Below are 22,298 nucleotides of genomic sequence, written 5' to 3'. Positions count from 1 at the left end.
CAAGATCCAACCGGTCATGCTCCCATAAGGCGACTCCGGCCACCTCTGGTGGTGGTCGCCGGCTGGGGGTGTTTGAGGGTGGGTTAGAGGTATTTTTGTTAACTTTTAATGTTTTATTATAGGGGGTATTTTGTAAAAAAATAAACATAAAGGGTATTTTATGAATTTATAAATTCTACATCGTAATACCGGTCCAATTCAACTTTTTTTTAACTTTTTTTAAAAAACTTTTCCCAAAACCCCCAAATTTTGAACCAAACAGAGCCATAGTTCTTACTGCGGTTATCAATATTATAATTGATAAGAATAATTATAACTAATCAATTTATTAATTCTCCCAAACAAAAGGAGTTCCAAACCTATAAGAGGGGATTATTAATTGGAGAATTAAAACGATCTTATCCACAAATTAGTTGTCCTAATTAATGTCGCTTATGAGTAAAATACTTTTTAGAAGTTAATTTATGCGATCAAATGGGTTCTTTTGTACTATAAACAATTTTTTTAAATGTCTCAAAGAATCTCAATGTATTCACACCTCGGCTCGTGGGGAAATGGTCTGGAATCTAATTAGTTTAATTAACCCGGTGATTAATTCATAGTGTCATCGGTGGTTAACAAAGAACCAATCCTCTCTGGCCATCATCACTTGATATTTGGAGTTGTAAATAAATAAATTAACTTAATTAAACCATTAAAATAAGTGTACTTACTATTTGTCTTGTTTTGATTGTTTTTTAATTATCATTTAGATCCATGATGGAATCCACCTCGTTCACACTTTTTTTTAATTCTTATTTATCTTTCACTGGTTTCAATTTTCGATAAAAACTACATGTAATCATTGTAGATGTAGATAAAATAATTTATAAAATTAAATCTACTCGCGAATGCTTTTTTTTTTTTTTTTAATAGTATCAGGGTGTGTAGGTTAACTTTCGCACACTTCAACTAATTTCTCGAAATTTTGAAACTATCGATCAAATAAGAGTCTTAATGATCACCCTTATTAATATCTAGAGCACTTAACTCAGGAGCTCGTGAATCTTCTTTTACTCTTTTATCATCACATTATTGATAGTTTATGAATGAATGCTATTTTCGAATATTTACATAATTAAAGAAAAGCAAATAATTATATTTTCTTATAAAAGTAAACAATGATGCATATCTAGCAAGAAAGTTTAGGTTATATCTGAGACGGGTTCATATATAATTTTTAAAATTTATCATATCATATAGTTTAAAATAATAGTGTTTTATATCCAAAAAATAAATAAATTGGAAAGAAACTTTACTTGTAGAACTATATTCCTATTCTATTACTAGATTCAAAAATGTAATTAAGGATTCAATTAGAAGAAGAAATGTTTGATTAAGTAGTGATAGTTACGAGTAGCCGTTGTTAAATGCTTAATTAAATTTATTAATTAAGTTAATTGTACTGATTCTGACATTACTAATATTTTTTTTTAAATATTTAATGGTTTTCCCTTCAGGTTCTTTTTTTATATAAAAAAATCATTATTTAATATTTAGTGACCAAGCTTTTAAGACTTTGGCCCAATCTATAAATTTTGGGTCCCATTCTTTGAGCCCATATGAAAAATGATGAATTATATATATATTTTATTTTGTTTTCATTTCTATATATAGTTTAGATGCTTATTCTTTTATTTATTTATTTATTTTAAATCTAGAGTTAGTCACTAGATTCGATATAAAATTCATTCTATTGACAGATTTATGACTTAGATTGTGAAAAATATTAATCAACAAAACCAAAATAAACTATAATAAATTATATATAATTACGTATACCATAGAAATTTGTATGCAATGTTTTCGCAATTACAAGTATTTTATTATATTAAGATCAATTTTGTTTAATATATATATAAATAAATAAATAAGACCCTTATCATACAATCTAATTGTTTTTTTTTTCTCTGTATGCACATCTCATTTAAAAGCTTAGCAAAGAGATTAATTTCTAAATCCCTTGAAAAAGATAGTACAACCACCATTAATTTTTTTTTTCTTTTAAGGAGATAAGAAAATAATTAATTAAATGGGTTATGTTAATTACCCAATAAACTGTTTAAGGATTATTAATTTTTACGTAAGCTCAAGACTTTAGAGATTGGCATAATTTGATGGTGATGCAAGTAGTGATTAAAAAAAAAAAAAAAAAAAAGAGTTGATCCATATCCATAGTTGAATTTGAGGGTAGATAATTGAATAAAATAAAGAAATATTCCTTAAATGAAATCTGAATTTATGTAACGCAAATCTTTAGATGTATTGATGAAATAAGAAAGTTGAAGAGGAACCCATTTAAAAAAATGAGTTGTACTGTTGAGAGCATCTCAACTGTAAGCATATTTAAAAAACTATAATAGGTCTTCACTTCATTTTCTTCAGGCATGGTCTATGGCTCAACAACCACCAACCAAATTCCAACTTGCACCTAAATACCCATTTTCTTGGTCTATTTCTATAGGAAATAATTTGTGGGTCTTATTTTATAGGGATTTAATCTGTCGTATATTTGTTCTTTAAAATAGATACATGTGTGTTTGTTCAATTACGATATAACATCTATTCTATTTAAAAAGTTTTTACGAAGTTATATCTATCTTAATATGATTGAATCGTCGTATACTCTTTTTTTTCTTCAAATGAATGTATGTATACGATATCTGTTTTAGTTAAAAGTTTTTATAAATTTCATATGGTAAAGGAAGACATTTGCATTGCTAATTTGACCAAAAGAAAAGGTGGATGAGAAATCATGAAAGTGATAATTAGAAGCATGTGGCAGGCACACACACAAGTTGCTATATCAAGAAAATTTAATTTGTAAAAATCTCAGTATAAAATGCTCTGTTTTGGAGTTGCTTACTGCAGTCATATCATATAATTACAGTTCACAAATGGTGTAGTCAAGTCTCCAAAAAGAGAGGCAATGAGTGGTCATTCTTTTCCAATACTTTCTTTATAATCTTTTTCTCATGGCCCATGCCTAACTACAGCCATGCAAGAAAATGTCTTCAAAAGAAAAAAAGTCACATTTTTCTCAACCCATCTGTCCCACACTTATCCTTAAAGCATCATCATAAAAGATCAAGAATTTGAAGAAAACTTTATACAATTCTATGCCCAACCCAGTGGATCAATATCATTCAAATCCCCATACCTAAATGCTTTATTTTTCATAATTTAAGAGCTAAAATTTTACAGGGGTTTTGTAACGTTCGGTAAAATGAAATAATAGATAAAAATATCGCAAATAGGCCATTGCCATACTCGCCCAATTTCCAAATTTCAACTAAATTAATGAGGTGATATTACCTATGGATTTTGACTTTGTTACAATAGTTATTACTAAACAATTTGGAGACATTTATTGGATATGTAAATATATCAAAGTATCTAGAACACCATTTTTTTTTTTTCTCTCATCTAATTTTATAATTAATGTAATAGATAATTGTTAAATTTAATTTATTGACTTATGTTCCCACAGTGAGATAATAACCAATAATTGCATTAGCTAGACTTTTAATTGGCTGCTTTAATTCAATTCAATCTATATATGGCATGATACTTTTAACCTTTTCACGATGGCCAACAATATGATAAATGTTCCCTGGCAGGAAAAGAGAAAATATATGATTGTTGTAATGAGCGGCCCCATAGTAGCTTCTGTATGATTACTGATACCTGAAAAAACTCAGCCAAGAATATCGGATAGATACGGCTTCGATCTTAATCTACTATAAGATTTTATTTAAAATAAGTACAGGAAGATAGCTCATAGATAACTCCAAGGTCAAATATAAGGTCACCGTCAGTGTTTTATAAAAGAAATTAATATTAAAGTTCAAACCAGAGAAGTAACATGTTGCAGTCCAGGAGTTTTTAAGTAACAACTGGGTTTGTAATATTCAATACAAATCACCATTAAAGCAAATTCATTTTCTATAAGCTATCTTTTTAACCTCAGTTGTGACCTCTATATATATCTCTATCTATGCAAATAAGTGTTGAAGAACTAGGAGATATAGAGGCTAAAATGAAGAGGAGAAGAGAAATGGAGAAGGGGTCAGAGATCAGGTCTGCCATTGAAGAGCTCTCCATGACTATCAAACTGAAGCCTAATGATAATCCTGATGCAAGTTCTCATGTGCCCACCAAGCCTTTCTTGCATGTCTGCAACTTGGTTCTTCAAGTTCTTGGTTAGTTTCTTCTTTCTTTTTTTTTTCTCTTTTCTTGCACCCTTTAATGATTAGAATTTCTTGGTCATGTGTTTGTTCTTTTGCAGATAAGATAGGGCCAACTATGCTTGTACTAAGACAAGACATTCATCAGAATGTTCAGGTAAGAAGAAAACCATATTCATCCAATGCACATACCTATCCTAGACTTTTTTTTTTTTTTTTTGTATGACAAAAACACCCTTTGATTTTTCAACTTTCTGGCTTTTCTTTCGTATCAAAACTATTGGTACTTCTTTCTGTCACTGTAATTAATTTACGAGTTCTTGTTTTGACTGTTAATTCAAAGAGATTGGAAAAGCTTTGTGAAGTGAATCCTTCATTGTATTCAAATGTGGTTGAGATGTTGAAGAAAGAGGCCAGTGAAGGCAATGCAAGAAAGGTTTCAAGTTGTAGCAGAGCCTTTGTTTGGCTAACCAGGTAAGCCAATGTATATTACTCTATCTTCCATTCATTGTTTTAACTTTGAGTTCTGTTTTCAAGGTTGACAAAAGCAAAGTCACAAAATTGGTGGCCTGGTGGGTTTTGGCAGAACCAAAAACCAGCTAGACCAAGTTACACTTGCACCAATGATTGTAGGATTATCAAGTTAAATGGCCTATCGTATTTTAATAATGCTATTCTTCATGTGAGATGCCAGTTTCTTTCGGAAATTAATCTGTTTTACTACAGATCCTTGGATTTTACGGAGGCTTTATTACAAAGATTAGCAAGGAATCCGGAGCAGAAAATGGAGCAAGCAGTGGAAGAGTCCTACAACATTACTTTGAAGCCATGGCATGGATGGATTTCCTCGGCTGCTTTCAAAGTAATATTTAACTCTTTATTTCTCTTCTACCATTTTATGAATATATATCTTGGTGATACAAGTCATTAAAGCAGTTTTTTTGAGCTGATACATAATGTCTAGATATTGGGTTCATCTTGCTAGTAACTCAAGTTAGATTTTAAGCACAACAGATCATTTTATAGAAGCAAGTGCTTGGTTGTTTTGAAGTGAAAAAAGTTTTTTATGTTAAATGGAATTGAACTCCTGAATTTTGCAGTTTGTTGTTGGTTCTGTGGAATGTTAACAATGAACATAATTGCAACTAGATCATGATCATACCCTTAGATGTTATGGTTCATCGATCAAGTGGATTTCTAAATATTAATGCTCCATTATCCCTTCTTGAGAGCTATTCTATCATTTAGGCAATTATTTATAATGTACTATGTGGCCTCAACTTCTTCAGATAATCAAGAGCTAACAAATATAGTGTTTGCAGGTGGCTCTGAAACTAGTGCCTGACAATATAACTTTCATCAATCTCCTCCTGGCAAAAGATGAAAACTATGACACCCTAAAAGAGGAAATGCAGACTTTGATTTCATTACTTGGGCCTTTTCTAGAAGAGATTCACAGTATTCTGGTGAGCATTTTTCTTTTGCTTACAACACAAGTCTGATGGTGTTACCCAGTTTCACTTGTTCATCCTATTTTTTCAGAGATTGCATCGCTTGGATATGTTGAAGTCCCCATAAGGAGAAAATTCGGAAACAGATCAAAACAGATGTACAGAGTTTGGTTTTATGTAGCTTTAGATTTTTACGACTACATTTTCTGTTTATGTAAATATAAAGCTGTAATTTTGCCTAACAGATATATCTATATATATCTTCTTATATTATAAGTAGAATTCTATGACTTGTAGGACATTCCTCTTATTGAATCTTTAACTTATTTACATTTGAAAATAGAATTCTCATATAATTCATAGGCATTTATGTAAAACTAGTCTTGTTAGTCCAACAAAAATTTACTTTATGATTCTGCAAATCATGCTTTGATTACACGTTTAAATCTGGAAGATCTGAGTAAAAGATTGTTAAGAAAATCATGCTGTGGTGAGTAACTGATATGAGGAAAAAATTTGGCATAACCGAATTTATAATAGAATATGCATCCATGACAGTGTTCTCAGAATTAGCTTATAAATGAAGATATAATGCTTTCATGGCAGTACCTAAACCCTAAACCCTAAACCACACCATCCTGACTCAGTATGAATTTCAACATCAAGTCAACAATATTTTTTACACAAACTGCCATCTCTTCATCTGCCTCTCACTTTGTTTAAAAGAATGCAGAACTATCCTCCATGAAACTTGTTTAAGATTATTTGTTAGCAGTCAGTTTTTCTTTGCATAACATCACAAAAGTTAGCCACAGAGCGTAAAAAGTTCTACGGACTTAAACTGGATGAATTTTTTCAAAGATACCCAACGGGTCGATGCCTAATTTGGCGACATTTGGATTCGAAGACTTGTGAGGAGGATCATGAAGTGCAATGAGGGCTGCAACTAAACCTGCATTGCTTGCTATGGTTGGTTCAGTGAACAATGGTTTGCCCCTTTCATCAGAGAAATTATCAAATTCATCTGGTCCTGCTACCATGGCCCCCAAAAGAACATTAGGATTTGGTTCTTTTGAGTTTAGCCATCTATCTCCCTCTTCACAAGAGTGATATTGTCCATCCCAAGGAATTGATGCACTCCTGTGGTGAACTTGTGTTGGATAGTGGTCTCCAAAGCCAACCATGTAGCTCATTTTCATAGGATTATCTCCTAATATGTAATTGACCTATAAAAAAGAGGGAAAATTAGAAGACCCTTTATGTAAAGAAGGGGAAAGTTTATTTTGCTGCATAATCAGAACCTGGAAGCCTGATATACTTAACCTGAGACATTGAGAAGCTCCTCAAATTTTCAAGGGAGAATCTATCACTGCTGCAAACACCACCCGATCGCCGCAGGAGCTCAAGGTAATCACTGTATAACTTACTGAGGAAAGATGCTGCTGCAGCAAACTGAAGTGGTTGACCATAAGCAGGCTTTAAGAGGATCAATCCACCTACATTAAGAAAATTTTATGAAGTTATAAACCATTAAATTTCCAGCCACTATATTGAATCCATGCATTTTCATGTAAAAAAGTGTACATATTCATATACAATTGATGAAGTTTTACCTTTTGTCTTATTGAACATCTGATCAGAAAGATAAGAACACATCAACTGCTCAGTCCTTTTTGATGAAGATCCCAAGGCATCTTCATAAGGGTAGCCAACATCACGAAAGAACTGAACTCTAGCTAACAAAACCTGCAATTCATACTTAGAAATTATGTCAGCTTTCACTCAAAGACACATTTCAATTCTTCAAAAACTCCATGAAGTCTTGATTAATTAAATTACCGCGTTAGCAGTGAGCTTGTTGTTCCAATAGAATCTCCCTTTCTCGGATATTTTTTCTTCATCTGCAGCTTCTTTAAACCTCCTGGTGGCATATTCAAGGTAAGAAATGTTCCCAGTAGCAAAGGACAACCAAGTTCCTCCCCAAACTAACTCATCTATGTAGCTAGTTGAGTTGTAAAACTCTCTTGCTTCTCCGCCACAATCTTCAACCTCAGTGTAAGTTCCTTGCTTGTGGCCGCCGTCTTCTTCCACAGTCGCCGCACTGTATAACGTCTCTGCCGCTTTGATTAATTGTCCAGAGTATTCCTTCTGTTCTCTGAATACCATTGATGCTGCTGATAGCGCTGCGATAATTTCCCCTGCAAGATCTGAAGCTGTGCTATCACACATCGAAACAGGTCTCTTATAGCTCATGTCTTCAGGTCTTTGCCAGCAATTTATGTCATTTCTGACCCCAGTGTCATTGCCTGCACCAACCTAAAATCACAATACAATATCTCCAGTAAATTTTCATTTCGAGATAAATAACAATGACCATAGAACATTAGATAAAAAGGCTTGCCTGAGAATAAAGTACTGTTTTATCAGAAGTGGAATTTGTGACCTTGAGCAAATAGTCACTACCCCATTTGATAATATCCTTGATATGGTCAAGCTCGCCTATATCAGCATATTTTTCATGGTATTCAATAACAGTCCAGCTCAAGAGTGTTACAGTATAAGCTGTAGGAAAACTGAACTTGATATTGCTTCCAGAATCATAAAATCCACCCACAAGGTCAATGTTACTCTTACTGCCATCTTTCAGTCCTGAATTTCCTCGAAATTTTACCGGACTGTTGGATGGGTAACTCCCAGCTGCAAAAAGAATTCTTTTAAGAATCTTAAGAGAAAAGAAGATGGTTTAGAAGAACAAAAGAGTGCAGAAAATTACACTTCTGAGCATCATAAAATGTTAGAGCTTGGCTCAATGCAAGTGTGAGATTCTTCGAAGTTTCATGGTGGTGATGTTTGCGAGGCAAGAAATGCAGCAAGAGAACAAGTAAAGGAATTAAAAAGAGTACCGAGACAGAGATGAAAACAAAACGTTTGAAGCACTTTCTATCAGTGATAACAAGATCATGATCGAAAGATTTCGAGTATCTTGAAGGGAGTGAATCATATCCACTGGAAGATTTAGGGGCAAGGTTGAATTCAATTTCTATAGAGTTCCATCTACTGGCTGAAGGGAGAAGCCGACCCGCCTCGGAAACTGAATGCACAAACCTGACAGGGTGCATTTCTGCATCAGATGCAGAGGTATGTGTAGGAGAACCTAGGGAGTATGGCATAATTGATGAATATGATGGTTTCCAGGAAAGTTTTATACAAGAAAAAACAAAAAGGAAAAAATGACAATTCCAAGGCTGAGATATCGATTGATTGTAACAATTCCAAGCTCTTTGTTACAAGCAATTGTTGTTCTCAGGCTACAAGAATTAGTGCACAGTAATGTTTCTTTCTTGAAGTAAATAAAATTTGTGTGTTTCTTCTATGCTCTCTGGGGTACCATCTTTTTTTTGTGATGAACTTTCCATTTCATACAAATGACATGTGCTGTTACGTATCCATTTGACAATGGATAACTGTAATCTGTAGATATTTCTTTTAGGACTTATCGTAGGATTTTATTTTTGTATTATTATACATACACGTTTCTGGTAGAATATAAGAGATATATAGTAATTTATTATCAGAAAATTACTGATATGTTTTCCAGGAGGCCTTGGGTTCTTTCACTGAACATGTAACTGCAAGGAGAGGCTGTTAACTTAATAATTTCACAACAGATGTCAGGTCAAAGTCAATTAAATTTATTAATGATCTGTCTTGAAAGAGGGTTAGAAAACTGCCATAGTTATTACGGTGAATTCAATGCAGATTAATTTGTCTCTCTTCATGGTTGCTAGCTTGTTCCGTGAGGGTGGGAGAGACAGAGAAGTTTTTATGATTTATTTATGTAATCCTGAAAGCCTCAGCCGTCCAAACCGCACAAAATGCCACTGGGAAACAAGGAACTTCAACTTCTCTTTAGTTGGAATTGTCTAATAGCTGCTGCCTTCAATTATTTTGTTGCCAAAAAGGCATTATTCTTGCATAAATTCCCATTGAATTAAACTGCCTAGGATTGCAGGCAATCGCAAAAATAGTTCCACTAAGCACAAAGATGCCCACAAAGGGCTGAAACGTTTAAAGGTTTTCTGTATAGACTATAGAGTCCTGAAAAAGTCATTCATTCTAACTTTAGATATTATACAAAAGCCAAAAAATAAAAAACCAATTTATTCTTGTGTGAAAATTTAATTATCAGACTCATCTGGATTATAAAAGATATCAAATCTTTTATAAGAGGTTATTAACATAGGTTTTTATATCTCAAAAATGAATATTAAATACCTATAACCGTGATAACATCATGAGATTACAACTGTATATGAACAAAGTACATTTTTTTGGGTAGACCATAATTGTTTTATCTATGTGTTTGATACAAGTCATCTTAATATAAGCACTTTCTCGTGTGTATTGTGGACCTCATTCAATCTGGGCCTGCAGTGAGTCATTAAGGCCCAAGTGCACAAAAATCTCTTGTCCTATTCTAGTCTTTGGCACCAAGTATGGGCTGAAGTGAAACAAAATTTGTTGGGCTTTCTGATCAGAAAATCCAAATCATAACTGCTACGTCTTCTTGTCCCCCATCTCCCACAACAACAATTACTCTCAAGTCTCAAGGTCCAGTCTTCTTTCCTATTCAAGGTCAAGCTGCTAACATAAAATGTAATGAATCAAAATGGGGATCCGTACTACAATTAACAAGCCAAACAACCTTCTTTGGATCTTCTCTCTACTCAAACCAAATAAACTCAAAACATCTTGGTGAGGTTTCTGTCCTCATTTTAGTCATATATTTAACCAATATCGCTAATGATCTGTGATCCATACGCTTAATGATTGTGATCCATTTCATAATTTTTTAGATTTCGTCTGGGTATGCTTGAATTTGCGATTTGCTAACCCATTAGCTGAATTAGCATTATAATGAGCAGTTTTTCATTGGGTCAAATTCAAATAGTCCCAAGTCCTTCAATGCATACCCAAGAGGTGATTTCGACATAGAATTAGGGACTATTAAAAGAACCCGGAAACCGAAAATGATCAAATCTTTCTCTAATCGCCTTCATACTTCAAGAAGTTGCATCACTTGTTGTGCTGTTCATTCATTGTCAATGCTGTTACTGTATTGATCATTTGACTGCATATGAGAGCCATTTTCGGACGATGAGCAGCTAAGAAATTTTGATGGGGATTGATAAGTATCCGTTTTCGACGCTAAAGAATCTTGTAATGGTTGCTGGACACTCTGTATATACTAGTAGTTGTGGAGTGAGATGATAAGGAGGATTCTTGGTTTTTGGAGCCTATCAGAAGTATCCTGGTCAGGCTGCTAGTTTTGTAACACATATTGAGGAGGGAGTCAAAATAGTGGCCGAAGATGAGGATGCTATACTTTTGTTTAGCGGTGGAGAGACTAGGAAAGATGCCGGTCCTCTAGTGAGGCACAGAGTTACTGGAATGTTGCCGAACAAAAGGATGTTTGGTGAGTCTTATGCTTTCTTTTAAATGTTTTTACTAGCATTGCCATTTGATAGTGAAATTAAAAATGTTTGTATAGTTATGTTGATTCACCATTTATTACTGAACTAGGAATCCAGAAAGTTGTTTGCAATAAGAAACGATTTCACATTGTAATTTCTGGATTTTTTTTCCTGTCATGACCTATATACAACTGTGAAGTTATTTTGATGCAACATTTATCTTTGGATGTTATGGAAGACCCACCAGTAATTTTCTTTCAGCCGTGTGGCTTGTTTGACATTTGAAATTTAGTTTTTTACAACTCAGGTCTGTGTCGAGTTTTGACTTCTTTTTTTTTTTTTTTTTTTTTAAGTAACAGTCTATTATCTGTGGTTGAAAGAAAAAGAGATGAGTTTTCCATAATATTTATTTAATTCCAAGATGTTTTTGGTTGGTTGGAGTCATGAAGATATATTTTACTCCCAAGTGTTTTTTTGTTTTGTAGATAAGTAATCTAACTTCATATATATTCTTGGAACTGGTTCCATTACATGAAGGTCTGAACCATCTGATGTTGATTCTTTGTTGCATTGTGACTTCTGTCAGGCAAAGAAGAAAGTGTGAAATGGAGGGCAATGACTGAAGAGCATGCAAGAGATAGTTTGAGAATCTTTATTTAGTGTCTGTCGGTTCCGCGAACTTACAGGACATATCTCATAACATAACTGTAAGTGTGTTGTATTAGAAGTGCCCTGTTTGTTTATTCATAGCTTTTATATATACGCAATATATTGAGATAGGGTAAAAGGATAAAAGGAGTTCTTCGGAATGTTGTTTATTTTCATTTAGGTACATAGTTGGCTCCTAGGATGAAATAGAGACAGTAAAATGAAGTGTCTTTATGGCCGTGTTTAGTAGTGTTACAAATCAATTTCACAAAATTTGTACATGAGGCTCCTTGTATGCACATTCATGTAGAAGATTAATGTAGAATTGCCCTTGATGATCAAATGAAACATTTATAATGTTGGCACCGTCCTTGTCATCATTAAGTCTGAGTAATTATATGATAAAGAGGCTATATATGCATCCTTTTCACTATAACAAAGATGATGGAGGAGGTTCACATCTAGAAGTTCCCAGCTTGCCAATCATTAATCAACCTTTCCTCTTTTTTATTTTTGGTTTGGCTAATGATAATTTGATCTCAAGCAAAGAGAGACCTGCAATTTCAATCTCCGTGATTCTCTTGAAGAGAGAGCCTCTAGGCCCACTGGACATGGATAGCCTGTCCTTTTTTTGTGTGTGCAAGCTCAGTCAATTTATCTTTCCTTGTGTGAATGTCTCCATGTTTGTGCGTTTGTGCACCTTAAAATTCTCACAACTTTAGCAAATAATAGCCGTGTATCTGGCATGTATTAATTCTGTGTTTGTACAGAAGCCAAGTCCATTAGTTTCTATGACAACTTGGTCTGTTCACGTCAGCTTTCTTGTTAATTTAGGTATATTAGGTTTTCTCCTTTAACTGTTTAGGTTTAAACGCTTCCAATATTGTTGCCTATCGACCGGTGTAAGTTATGATTTCAAGGAGGGTAGTTTTCACATTTGCATCGCTCCGCCATTGGCTTTCCTGAGTCAAGATTCTTTTACTCTGGCAACCAGCTCATCAACTTCCAGAGAGGCAGCCTTGAAAGGGGAGGCATTCGTAAGGTCTCAATTTGAAGAAGATCCATATGGGTGTCAGGTTCACTTAGACGTAAAAAAGTAGGCCGTGGATCCTCATCGGGCAATACCTTACCCAAAGGATGTCCTGAAATTGAAGGTTGTGCAGATTGTGGACCAGCTCTTATACTGGGTCTCTCCTTGGGCTCAGTAAATTAACCACTGCATGTTATTTCTCATGATCCGAATGTAATTAATCAACCTAAACAATCGCATGATAGATGCTTGAGCTGATAGTATAATGTCTGTTCAAAATTGTTCTTTTCTCAATTCAAATTATATAAAGGTGAATAGATAGAATAAATTTGGCTGCAGCTTAGAGAAAATGTTGTCATTATTAGAGAGTTAGTAATTGTATTGCTTGTTTGGGTCCAGAAATGAGAAATCTGCTTTCCAGAACATGTATTGTAGTGAATCTCCTGAAATTGTAGTTTATGTTACTACTAACAAAAGGCGAAATCATTTTTTTTTTTTAGAATGTTTTCTTTTTATCTGTCATTCCATGTTTTTTCATAATTTTGGGAATGAAATATTCATAAAACGCCATGATAAGACGAATCAGCTGATAATGTATGTCCTGTAAGCTTTAAATCAGCTTCACAAATATTCAATCTGAAAGTCATAACAAAGAAAAGAAACAATGCTTTACTTCATTCACCCAAACTGAAGTGCCCAGTTTGAGCATTTATTGTTTGTTATTAGTGTTACAAAAGCATAGTCTGGCAACATTAGCCATAGACAGGCTCTTGAATACAGGGCAGCTCGAAGCTGCTGCTTCAACCGAGCCGTCTATTTTAGCACGGCCGAACGACTTACACATACCCAAGGTTTGCCGAAACGATAGTTGATACCCAAAAGGTTTTAAAACAACAAATAGGTACTTTCCGTCTCGTTTGATAATAGTAAAAAGACTAGAATGTCTTTAAAAGTTTGATATTTTAGTTTTTTATAAATTTAAAAATTTCTAAAAAACCCCCTAGGTTTGCTAATTTGACTAAATACCCCAATATATAAAAATAACAAAAACACCCCCGCCACCGCAGTGCCAGATTCCGGCCACCACCGCCAGAATCTGGTCGGAATATTGCGTTACGACACAGACCCATCGGATCTGTGTTGTAACGCGTCGATCTGGCCTTGACGGCTAGATCTGGCCAGAAAATGCCAGATCTGGTAGGAAAATGCCAGATCGACACGTTACAACATAGATCCGATGGGTCTATGTTGTAACGCAATTTTCTGGCCAGATCTGGCCGTAGATCTGGCCTTTTCCGGCCAGATAAGTCACGCATCTTGCCGGAAAATGCCAGATCTACGCGTTACGACACAGATTCGACGGGTCTGTGTCGTAACACAATATGCTGGCCAGATTCCGGCGGTGGTGGCCGGAATCTGGCATTGCGGTGGCATGGGTGTTTTTGTTATTTTTTAAAAATTTTATATATTGGGATATTTAGTCAAATTAGCAAACTTAGGGGGTTTTTTTAGAAATTTTTAAATTTATAAAAAACTAAAATATCAAACTTTCAAAGGCATTCTAGTCTTTTCACTATTATCAAACGAAAATCACTAACAAAACATGACGGAAGGTACCTATTTGTCGTTTCAAAACCTTTTGGGTACCAACTTATCATTTCGGCAAACTTTGAGTATGCGTAAGTCGTTCGGCCATTTTAGCACCCTTCAGAGTTCAGAAGACCGCCAAGCAATTCACCACGATCGCAAAATATCTCCACCTTCACAATTTTGAATTTTCGTCTCTTCATCCGTCTGTTTTACAAAGAAAAGCATTAACCCATAGTGACAGAACAATAAAGGGAGAAATATTTAGTGTTACTGAAGTTGAAGAGACACCTCAAAAATGCCCGTGCCATAGAATTATACTAACTCCCTAGTGGGGGCATGCCCTTTAAAAGGACCTTCCATGTATCCCCGGTGCCTGAACTTGCAAACAATATTCGGAAGTCCAGAATAAACCTGGAGAATTTCCAAAGCAAACCCTCTAGGGAAAGTTGTGGTGAGAGCCCTATGTGATGATATTGAAGTTTCATCAGCTGGGTTTGTAGCACCTTTTACTCCGGCAAAGAAGTTTGCAGGAATGCGTTGTAGCCGCCAAGCTTGCTTATATCATCCAAACTTAGCGCTTTCCTTCCCGCAATTGCAAATGATGATAAAAATGTTTAAACAATTACGTGGTGACTCAAATTCATGTATTTCGGTTGGTTAATTACCATTTACACGCTGACAGTATACTCCTTTGGATCAAGTGTTTTAAAGTCTTCAATGTTTACTTTATGGAAATTTTCCATTTCCCATGTTTTTATAAGGTTCTGCACCTTTTCTTCAAGAGATCCAGGAGGCCAAATCTTCCAGGCAGAATCACAGGTTAGATATTTAACACTATTGGGCCATGAACATGAACTAATATATACATAAGATCAATTATAAAAGAGAAACAAAAAGGGAGAGAGACCTTAGTTCTGCCGTCTTCAGGAAGCTTATTGACAACTTCATAGTTAGGAGGTGAACCAAATTGCCATTTGGTATTCTTTTCTATATCTACTTGTAAGAGATAAGGATACTTATCGCCCACAATACCCGAAGTTGCCATCTTATTATTCTAAGCAAGCATAGAGTAGAGTAAACGACTTTTTCCCACCCCAATAATGGCCTAATGACACTTTTCCACCCAAAAAGTTTTAAAATATAACTTTATTACCCAAACGTTATATTTCGTTAATAATTTCCGTTAAATACAATGATATTCATTGCAAAGACAAAAACACATTCTCCCTTCTTCTTCTCTTATCAGGCCTTTTGTCAAACAGTTGGAGTGCCAACTTCAAAATCTCTGGTCTTCAATGCCGAAATCGATCCAAAAACCCAAAAAAATAACACCAAACACTTCTAAAACATTCCCAATCATCAATTCCATTCAAAAACTCCAAAACTAGCTCCAATCGAGCCCAATAACTCCAAAAGCGTAAAAACCCTAGGTGACAGTGGTGGACGGCGAACAGCAAGCAACTAATGCCAGGGCTGTTGAGGGTTTTGGTTGGGGGATGTCGGTGAAGCAGTAGGTGGTGAAGGGGATGATTTTTGGAGCAAGGAGCGACTAGAATTTGGCGAGAAAGTCGCAACAGTCGCTTACATCAAAGGTTGAAACCTAGCATTTTGTTATAGTAGGTGTCCTAGAGTCAATCAATTATTGTAAAATTGACTCTTTGTAATAATGTTTATTAATCAATAAAAAATATTTTATTCTATATTGTGTAAATCATATCTATATGTATTGATATATGTCCTTAGGATGATAGAACCGTGATGAGGGTATCAAGTGTTTCAAATCTTGACAGTGAGAACCTTATGATCACATATGGTGGTCATTCTAGAAATGTTTGTAGCCCCAGTATTATTCTGACCAAGGACACAAATAATACAATAAGACTATCATAATTTTGAATGACCCTGTCGAAAGACAATAACTGATCTCACTTGTCAAGGTTGTTTGCTGACAGCCTGGTGCAACGCATGAGTGCTTGCTGTGGGCAAGTTCACTAGACAAACCCACTAGAGGATTCCATATGGATGGTAACCCTAATGTCTATGTAATAAATCCTCTAACAAATGGTGGTGCATGTAATCCTTAGACTTGAGATCACTAGAGCACTTTGTGCATCAATTGGTATAGTTTGACACTAGATTAACGTAGTTATATTCAGACTATCAATACGGTAGTGATTGACTGCATCAAGGAGTGTATCAAGACTATGGTGGATCGACAAAGAATTCATCACTCCCAGGTACGGGAGCAGTTATCTCACTACGCAATTCAGTAAATGGCAATGAAACTAAATATGTGGTCACAATAGGATTTAGTTGTTGTTCAATCCAATTTATTTATCCAGTTATTGGTCTAGTAACTGAATACAAAGATGTCGAGAATAACTAAGGTTGACACTATTTCTGTACCTCAGTCTCGATGAGATAACAATATGATAAAATGATTTGATTGCACAGTAACCATATCATTGATGGATAGCTATTTCACTGAATCCGAATCTATCGGATGGCCATGATGCCTTGCTAGGGGCCAATTTTGGTCTGTGTGTAATGAGACGATTAATTGGTGTTAATCACGATACTACTCATTGTCAATATGATAAGGAGCCTATGGGTCACACACTTAAAAGATAATTTAAAAATCAGTTTATGAAAGGGAAATTTTCGTCTTTTAGAATGAAATGGTATTTTGGTAATTTCACAGTGTAATTAAATTTGTTGAGGCTGTTGCTTGTATTTAATTTAATATTAAAATTAAATTAGTGTAATTATATTTAAATATATGTACGCATATATTTAAATGGATTATTATTATTAATTAAATGTTAATATATATATTGATTTTAATTATAATAATAATTAATTAAATTTTAAAATACCAATTAAAGGGTGCTTGGTTGCAATGGTGGATTAAGGTTGGAGTCCATGACTATTCCTTATTGGAATACAGTTTTAATTGTTACACTATATAAGTGCAACTTAAAATTAAAACAATATAACAATTTCATTCAATAAAAAAAACCCAGCCACCTACCCACTCTCTCTCTCATGTCTTGTTCATTGATTGAAGAGAAATATTTTTCTCTTCTTGATTCTTTGAAGATCTTTGATTCTTGAAGCCACCTTGTTGTTTTAACAAAACAACGATTGGTTCTTCGGATTATCTTCGTATGAATCAACGTACGTGTAATTCTATATTGAATCAGTAACGAAATAAAATCATAGATACTTGAAGGAGCCTTCAAACGTGTGTAAGATTCCTGATTCTTTGAATGTATTATTTTATTTTGTACAAAAATTTTGTTTTTAACCCTAGTTAGTAAATACGGGTACGGCAAAAACAGGGTAAGGGAATTTTACGGGTATAATATGGCAAACAGTGAAAAATACGTTTATAAAAATTCGACTATAAAATTTGGATACGGGAAAAATACGGTACAAGTTTAATATGGTGCATTGTCAATAATACGTTTTGAAAAATACGGCAATATCAATCTTAGTTTTAATACTTTTATGGATTACTTGACTAAAATCAATATAGTATTTCAAATGCAAAATATTCAATTAACCAATAACACAAATATACAATATATAACTGATATTCAAATTATAGTCTCCAGACTCAAACACAATATTTAGCCATGATTTTTTACTAATTTAAAACTTGATAAGTTTGATATTAAATGCAAACAATTTTAACTTCCCATTAATCCATTAAATTATTTAAATCAAAAACTAAAATTTTGTCACACAAATCTATATAAAAGATTAGTGTTACAATAGTCTAACTATTATTTTATACCTATAATATATGACAGTTTTTTTTTTCACAATAAATTATTATTTTAATTTCATTAATCCAATCTAATTTATTAGATAGCATGGAAATAATTTAAAATATGAAATGATTTTGTATGTGTTTTGAGTTTAAAATGTAAGGGTGTCAGGTGTGGGGGAATGGGCGGGAAAATGGATGTCTTTGAGAGGGTTATTTTTTTATTCCCCCCTTTTCCAATCTCTTCTCTTACACCTTACCATTGATTTCTTCTTCCCCACTAAAACGACGTCATTCCAATTAGTTTTTTTTTTTTTTTTTCAAAAATTCGCGAATTATACGGATACTCCAATAATTCGCGAATAATTCGGTAGTCCTTTGTAAAATACATAAATACGTATTTTATACACGTATTTACTAACTAGGTTTTTAACATGTAAGCAATTTAATCGATACCCGGATCTTGGCAAAAAAAGGGCCATTGATCTATCCTTTATTTTTATTTTTCCGCTACATTGGGTAGATCAATTCCTAACATTCGCATTGCCATCTTTGGTCAATTTGGCAGGAATTCGGTGTCGTTGACCTTCCCCATCACCACCACCAGATTCTCTATTCTCCCTTAACCAAAACCCCCTTGATCCCCACATCGTTTACCCCATCGTTCGTCGGCCACCGCAAGTTAGGGTTTCCCTTTTTTGCGTCGATTCTGCCTGATTCAAGCGGCCAAATTTCAATCTTCCACCACCCTTTAACCTCTAACCTCCCCTCTTCAAAACCTCTCAAACCCCGAAACTTCGTACTTGTTGTTCGTCGGTCATAAATTGCATCCCTCCTTCGTCGTTCATTGTTTTCTTAGCAAAGTGGAATTTTAAATTTTGATTTTTGATGCATAATTTTAATTGACCATTATAACGGACTTTTGATCATCCTGCTATTCTTCATAATGAAATTTATTAACATTATTAACAGAATTATGCTTTGGGTAATAAAATTGTATTTTAAAATTTTTTGGGTGAAAAAGTATCGTTAGACCATTATTGGGGTAGGAAAAGGAAAAAGTCGCTTACTCGCATAGAGTATCATAGAACAAATTAGACTTTATGTTACATTTGGAATCATGGATCTTACATATGGCCAATAAGTGTTCGGTGTTCCTATCATCGTTATTGGGTTATTCTAAATGCATGTGTCATATCATTTATTAAGTAATTGAGATACAAATTAATTAAATATACAGCATTTAATTTGCTACCCATATCTATTGATGCGATAATTCATACCAATCAGATAAATCCAGCCGATTCCAGAGGAAATCGAGCAAGATGTGTGCATGATTACGGATAACTAGCAAAGTCGTCGAAGCGACATACTAAAGCAAAGAACAAGAGAAATTTTATAGTGGTTCAGCGATTATGAAAACCAAACATACATCCACTATCATGTCATTTTTTTGGGGTGTTACAAGGTCTACTGAGGTTAAAAAGGGACCATGAGACCAATGAATTTGGTTCTCTCGACCTACTCTCTTTAACTCTTTCTAAAATTATCTAAGTGTTTATCTCCTAAACTTTACTACCACTAGAATCGAAGTTTGAAACGAAGGCCGCGGGCTCTTTTTATACCCATCTCGTCTGACAATGGTTGAGAGTGGGTGTTATGGGGTTTCTTGCACGTATAATCCTCCTAATTAGGATTTGAGTTAGTATAACCCATGCTTGTGGTAGACCGGACCATGGTAATGGCAGTTTAACCCATACTTATGGCAATAATCACCTTATGGTGGAAGTCAAGCACCAAGGGGGTGTCACGTGGGAGGATCTTGGTCGTCGAGCATTGATATACTTTAGGGACATGTGGCACAAATCTGACCATCCAGGAATTGGGCATAACAATATCATTGTTATTGCACAAGCAAGGAAACATGAGGAAACTTTCACAAGTTTTCTGAAGAAAAAAAAATTATAAAACTAATACTTTAAGATTGATTATACGAATAATTTTTTTTTTTTTTTTCATTCAAAACTAATTAAGAGTAAAAGATACGAGATAATTTTAAGTTTCAAAATTAAAAAAAAAAAAAAAAAAAAACTTAAGAGTATGACGAAAATATTTTCTTGTTTTGTAGATTAAAGATTTTGTTTATGGTTGTATCCAATAGTATTTAGAATTCCATATATTTCATAGATTTGTAACCAATAGTATTTAGAATTCCATGTAGTTCATAGATTTGTATAATATATTTCACAGATTTGTATAACCATTACTGGTTAAAAATAATAATAGAGGAAGAAGATAGGGAAAATTTTGGAATTCAATTGTGAACATAATTTATTTAATAAATTTTATTAAATTCGGTGTCTGGAACTAGAAAGAGGTTTGATGGGGCTTAAATAACAACATTCAATAAATTTATCAAACACCAAAAATAAATTCATTGTCACATAATTGCAAATAATAAAATGGACTAAAATTGTTAAACTAAATCCATGTTGTAGATATGAATATCATTTCAACACTTAATACTTCGCTAGATAGCAAATGACGAAATTGACTCCAGGCTTTTTTATTCATTTGGCAAAGATAAAACAAAAGTTTTAAAAGATTAATATACAATCAAAATTTTTTTTAAGTCAAATGTTATTTACTTACTTGACCTTAGACTTATTTTATTTTATTTATAAAGTTATATGCTTGGATTGGATTGGTTTTAAATTGGATTTACTCAGCAAATTTAACAACCCAATTGGATTATCAAAATCCAGTCCAATCCAATTAAATTATCGAAACCATCAAAATTGGAGCGGTTTGGATTGGATTGGTCGGTTTAGGGGGTGTTTGTCTGAGCTTATGAAAATTAGCTTATAAGCAACAAGTACTTATAAGCTAATTTTAGCTTATAAGCATTTAAAATTTTAAGCAATTACGTGTTTGGTTAAAGTACTTATAAGTGACTGATAAGTAGTTGACGTGTTTGGTAAAATATGGCTTATAAGTACATTTTATTATAAAATGACTAAAAGGGGTACTACATTAAACAAGGGTATACTATGAAATTTTAAAATTAAATAAGGATAATGTGGTAATATACTTGGTCAAACTAGCTTATAAGCAGAGTGCTTATAAGCCAAAAAAAAAAAGTACCTCCCCCCAACTTATTTTTTTTGGCTTATAAGCTCAACTTATAAGCTCAAAAAGATTATAAACAAACAGGTCAGCTTAATTTTAGAGCTTATAAGCAAGTTTGACCAGCTTATAAGCTTAGACAAACACCCCCTTTAATTAGATCTGAATCATCTGATTGGATTTTGATCAGCCCTAGTTCAAGACACGGCATCCAAAATAATTAAAATATTTTATGATTTTAGTAGATAATGTGTTTGTCTTTGCTTAGTAATTTATTACTTAACCCTATCCGTTATTTAGAATAGATTAATTTTTTCATATTGGATTAGAGTAAATTGAATAGAATTGGATCAGATTAAATTAATACTATCATTTGTTTAGTGTAACAATAAATTAAATGTATAAATAATTATTTAAAATTTTAAAAAAATCTGATAAGAATGTTTTCTATATATATTGCCGTTTAAGGGTTAAGGCCATGGTTGTTTGAGAGCTTAAGTGACGATGAATATGATAGCCTTGAATTTGGAAGTAAAGCACCCATAGATTAAGACAGAATGACATGTAGATTAGTTAAACTTAAATTCATTATACACATAATTATACATTAAAACAGCTGCATGACAATTTCAATATAAAAGAAAATTAAAGGCAAGTCACTTAGCTGCTACAGGTTGAATCTTGACTGCAGATGAACAGGGATCTCTCAAACTGCATACCCAGGTGCCCACTATGAGCGCAATTATTTATATAGTCACTCCCTTTCTCTATTTATCTTATTAGGATTAATTAAACATTTTATTATTTTACAGGTTCTCTTAACATATGTTCTCTAAACACATATTAAAGGAATTATGTAGTATCACAAGTTTACAAAAGGATAAAACTTTACAGCTTTTAACACGTCATCCACTGTAAATTGTATCTTCTTGTAAGATTGTGGATCATGAAATTCACTTTAACACATGCCTTGAGAACAGT

General features: G+C 33.6%; 2 protein-coding genes and 2 pseudogenes across 2 annotated transcripts; 2 read left to right on the top strand and 2 right to left on the bottom strand.

The window, feature by feature from the left end:
* The first annotated feature begins 3,898 nt into the window (after nucleotides 1-3,898).
* Nucleotides 3,899-5,937, top strand: LOC116117798 (glycolipid transfer protein 3-like). Its single transcript, XM_031403810.1, has 6 exons — nucleotides 3,899-4,241; nucleotides 4,328-4,383; nucleotides 4,570-4,700; nucleotides 4,953-5,088; nucleotides 5,549-5,692; nucleotides 5,769-5,937. Exons 1-6 carry the CDS (start codon nucleotides 4,037-4,039, stop codon nucleotides 5,802-5,804), a joined length of 708 nt encoding a protein of 235 aa, XP_031259670.1. The 5' UTR covers nucleotides 3,899-4,036; the 3' UTR covers nucleotides 5,805-5,937.
* Nucleotides 5,938-6,181: 244 nt separating this feature from the next.
* Nucleotides 6,182-8,847, bottom strand: LOC116117792 (endoglucanase 25-like). The gene is made up of 6 exons (XM_031403805.1): nucleotides 8,451-8,847; nucleotides 8,079-8,374; nucleotides 7,517-7,993; nucleotides 7,291-7,423; nucleotides 7,001-7,173; nucleotides 6,182-6,903 (listed from the first exon to the last, which is right to left on the bottom strand). Exons 1-6 carry the CDS (start codon nucleotides 8,845-8,847, stop codon nucleotides 6,514-6,516), a joined length of 1,866 nt encoding a protein of 621 aa, XP_031259665.1. The 3' UTR covers nucleotides 6,182-6,513.
* A 705-nt stretch (nucleotides 8,848-9,552) lies between these two features.
* Nucleotides 9,553-11,851, top strand: LOC116117791 (annotated as a pseudogene).
* A 2,835-nt stretch (nucleotides 11,852-14,686) lies between these two features.
* On the bottom strand, nucleotides 14,687-15,464 carry LOC116117790 (annotated as a pseudogene).
* Nucleotides 15,465-22,298: the final 6,834 nt, after the last annotated feature.

This window comes from Pistacia vera, unplaced genomic scaffold, assembly GCF_008641045.1.
Source record: "Pistacia vera cultivar Batoury unplaced genomic scaffold, PisVer_v2 Contig821, whole genome shotgun sequence".
NCBI lineage: Eukaryota > Viridiplantae > Streptophyta > Magnoliopsida > Sapindales > Anacardiaceae > Pistacia > Pistacia vera.
Note: the sequence above shows the minus strand (reverse complement) of the source record. Positions and strands in the feature narration are given on the sequence as shown.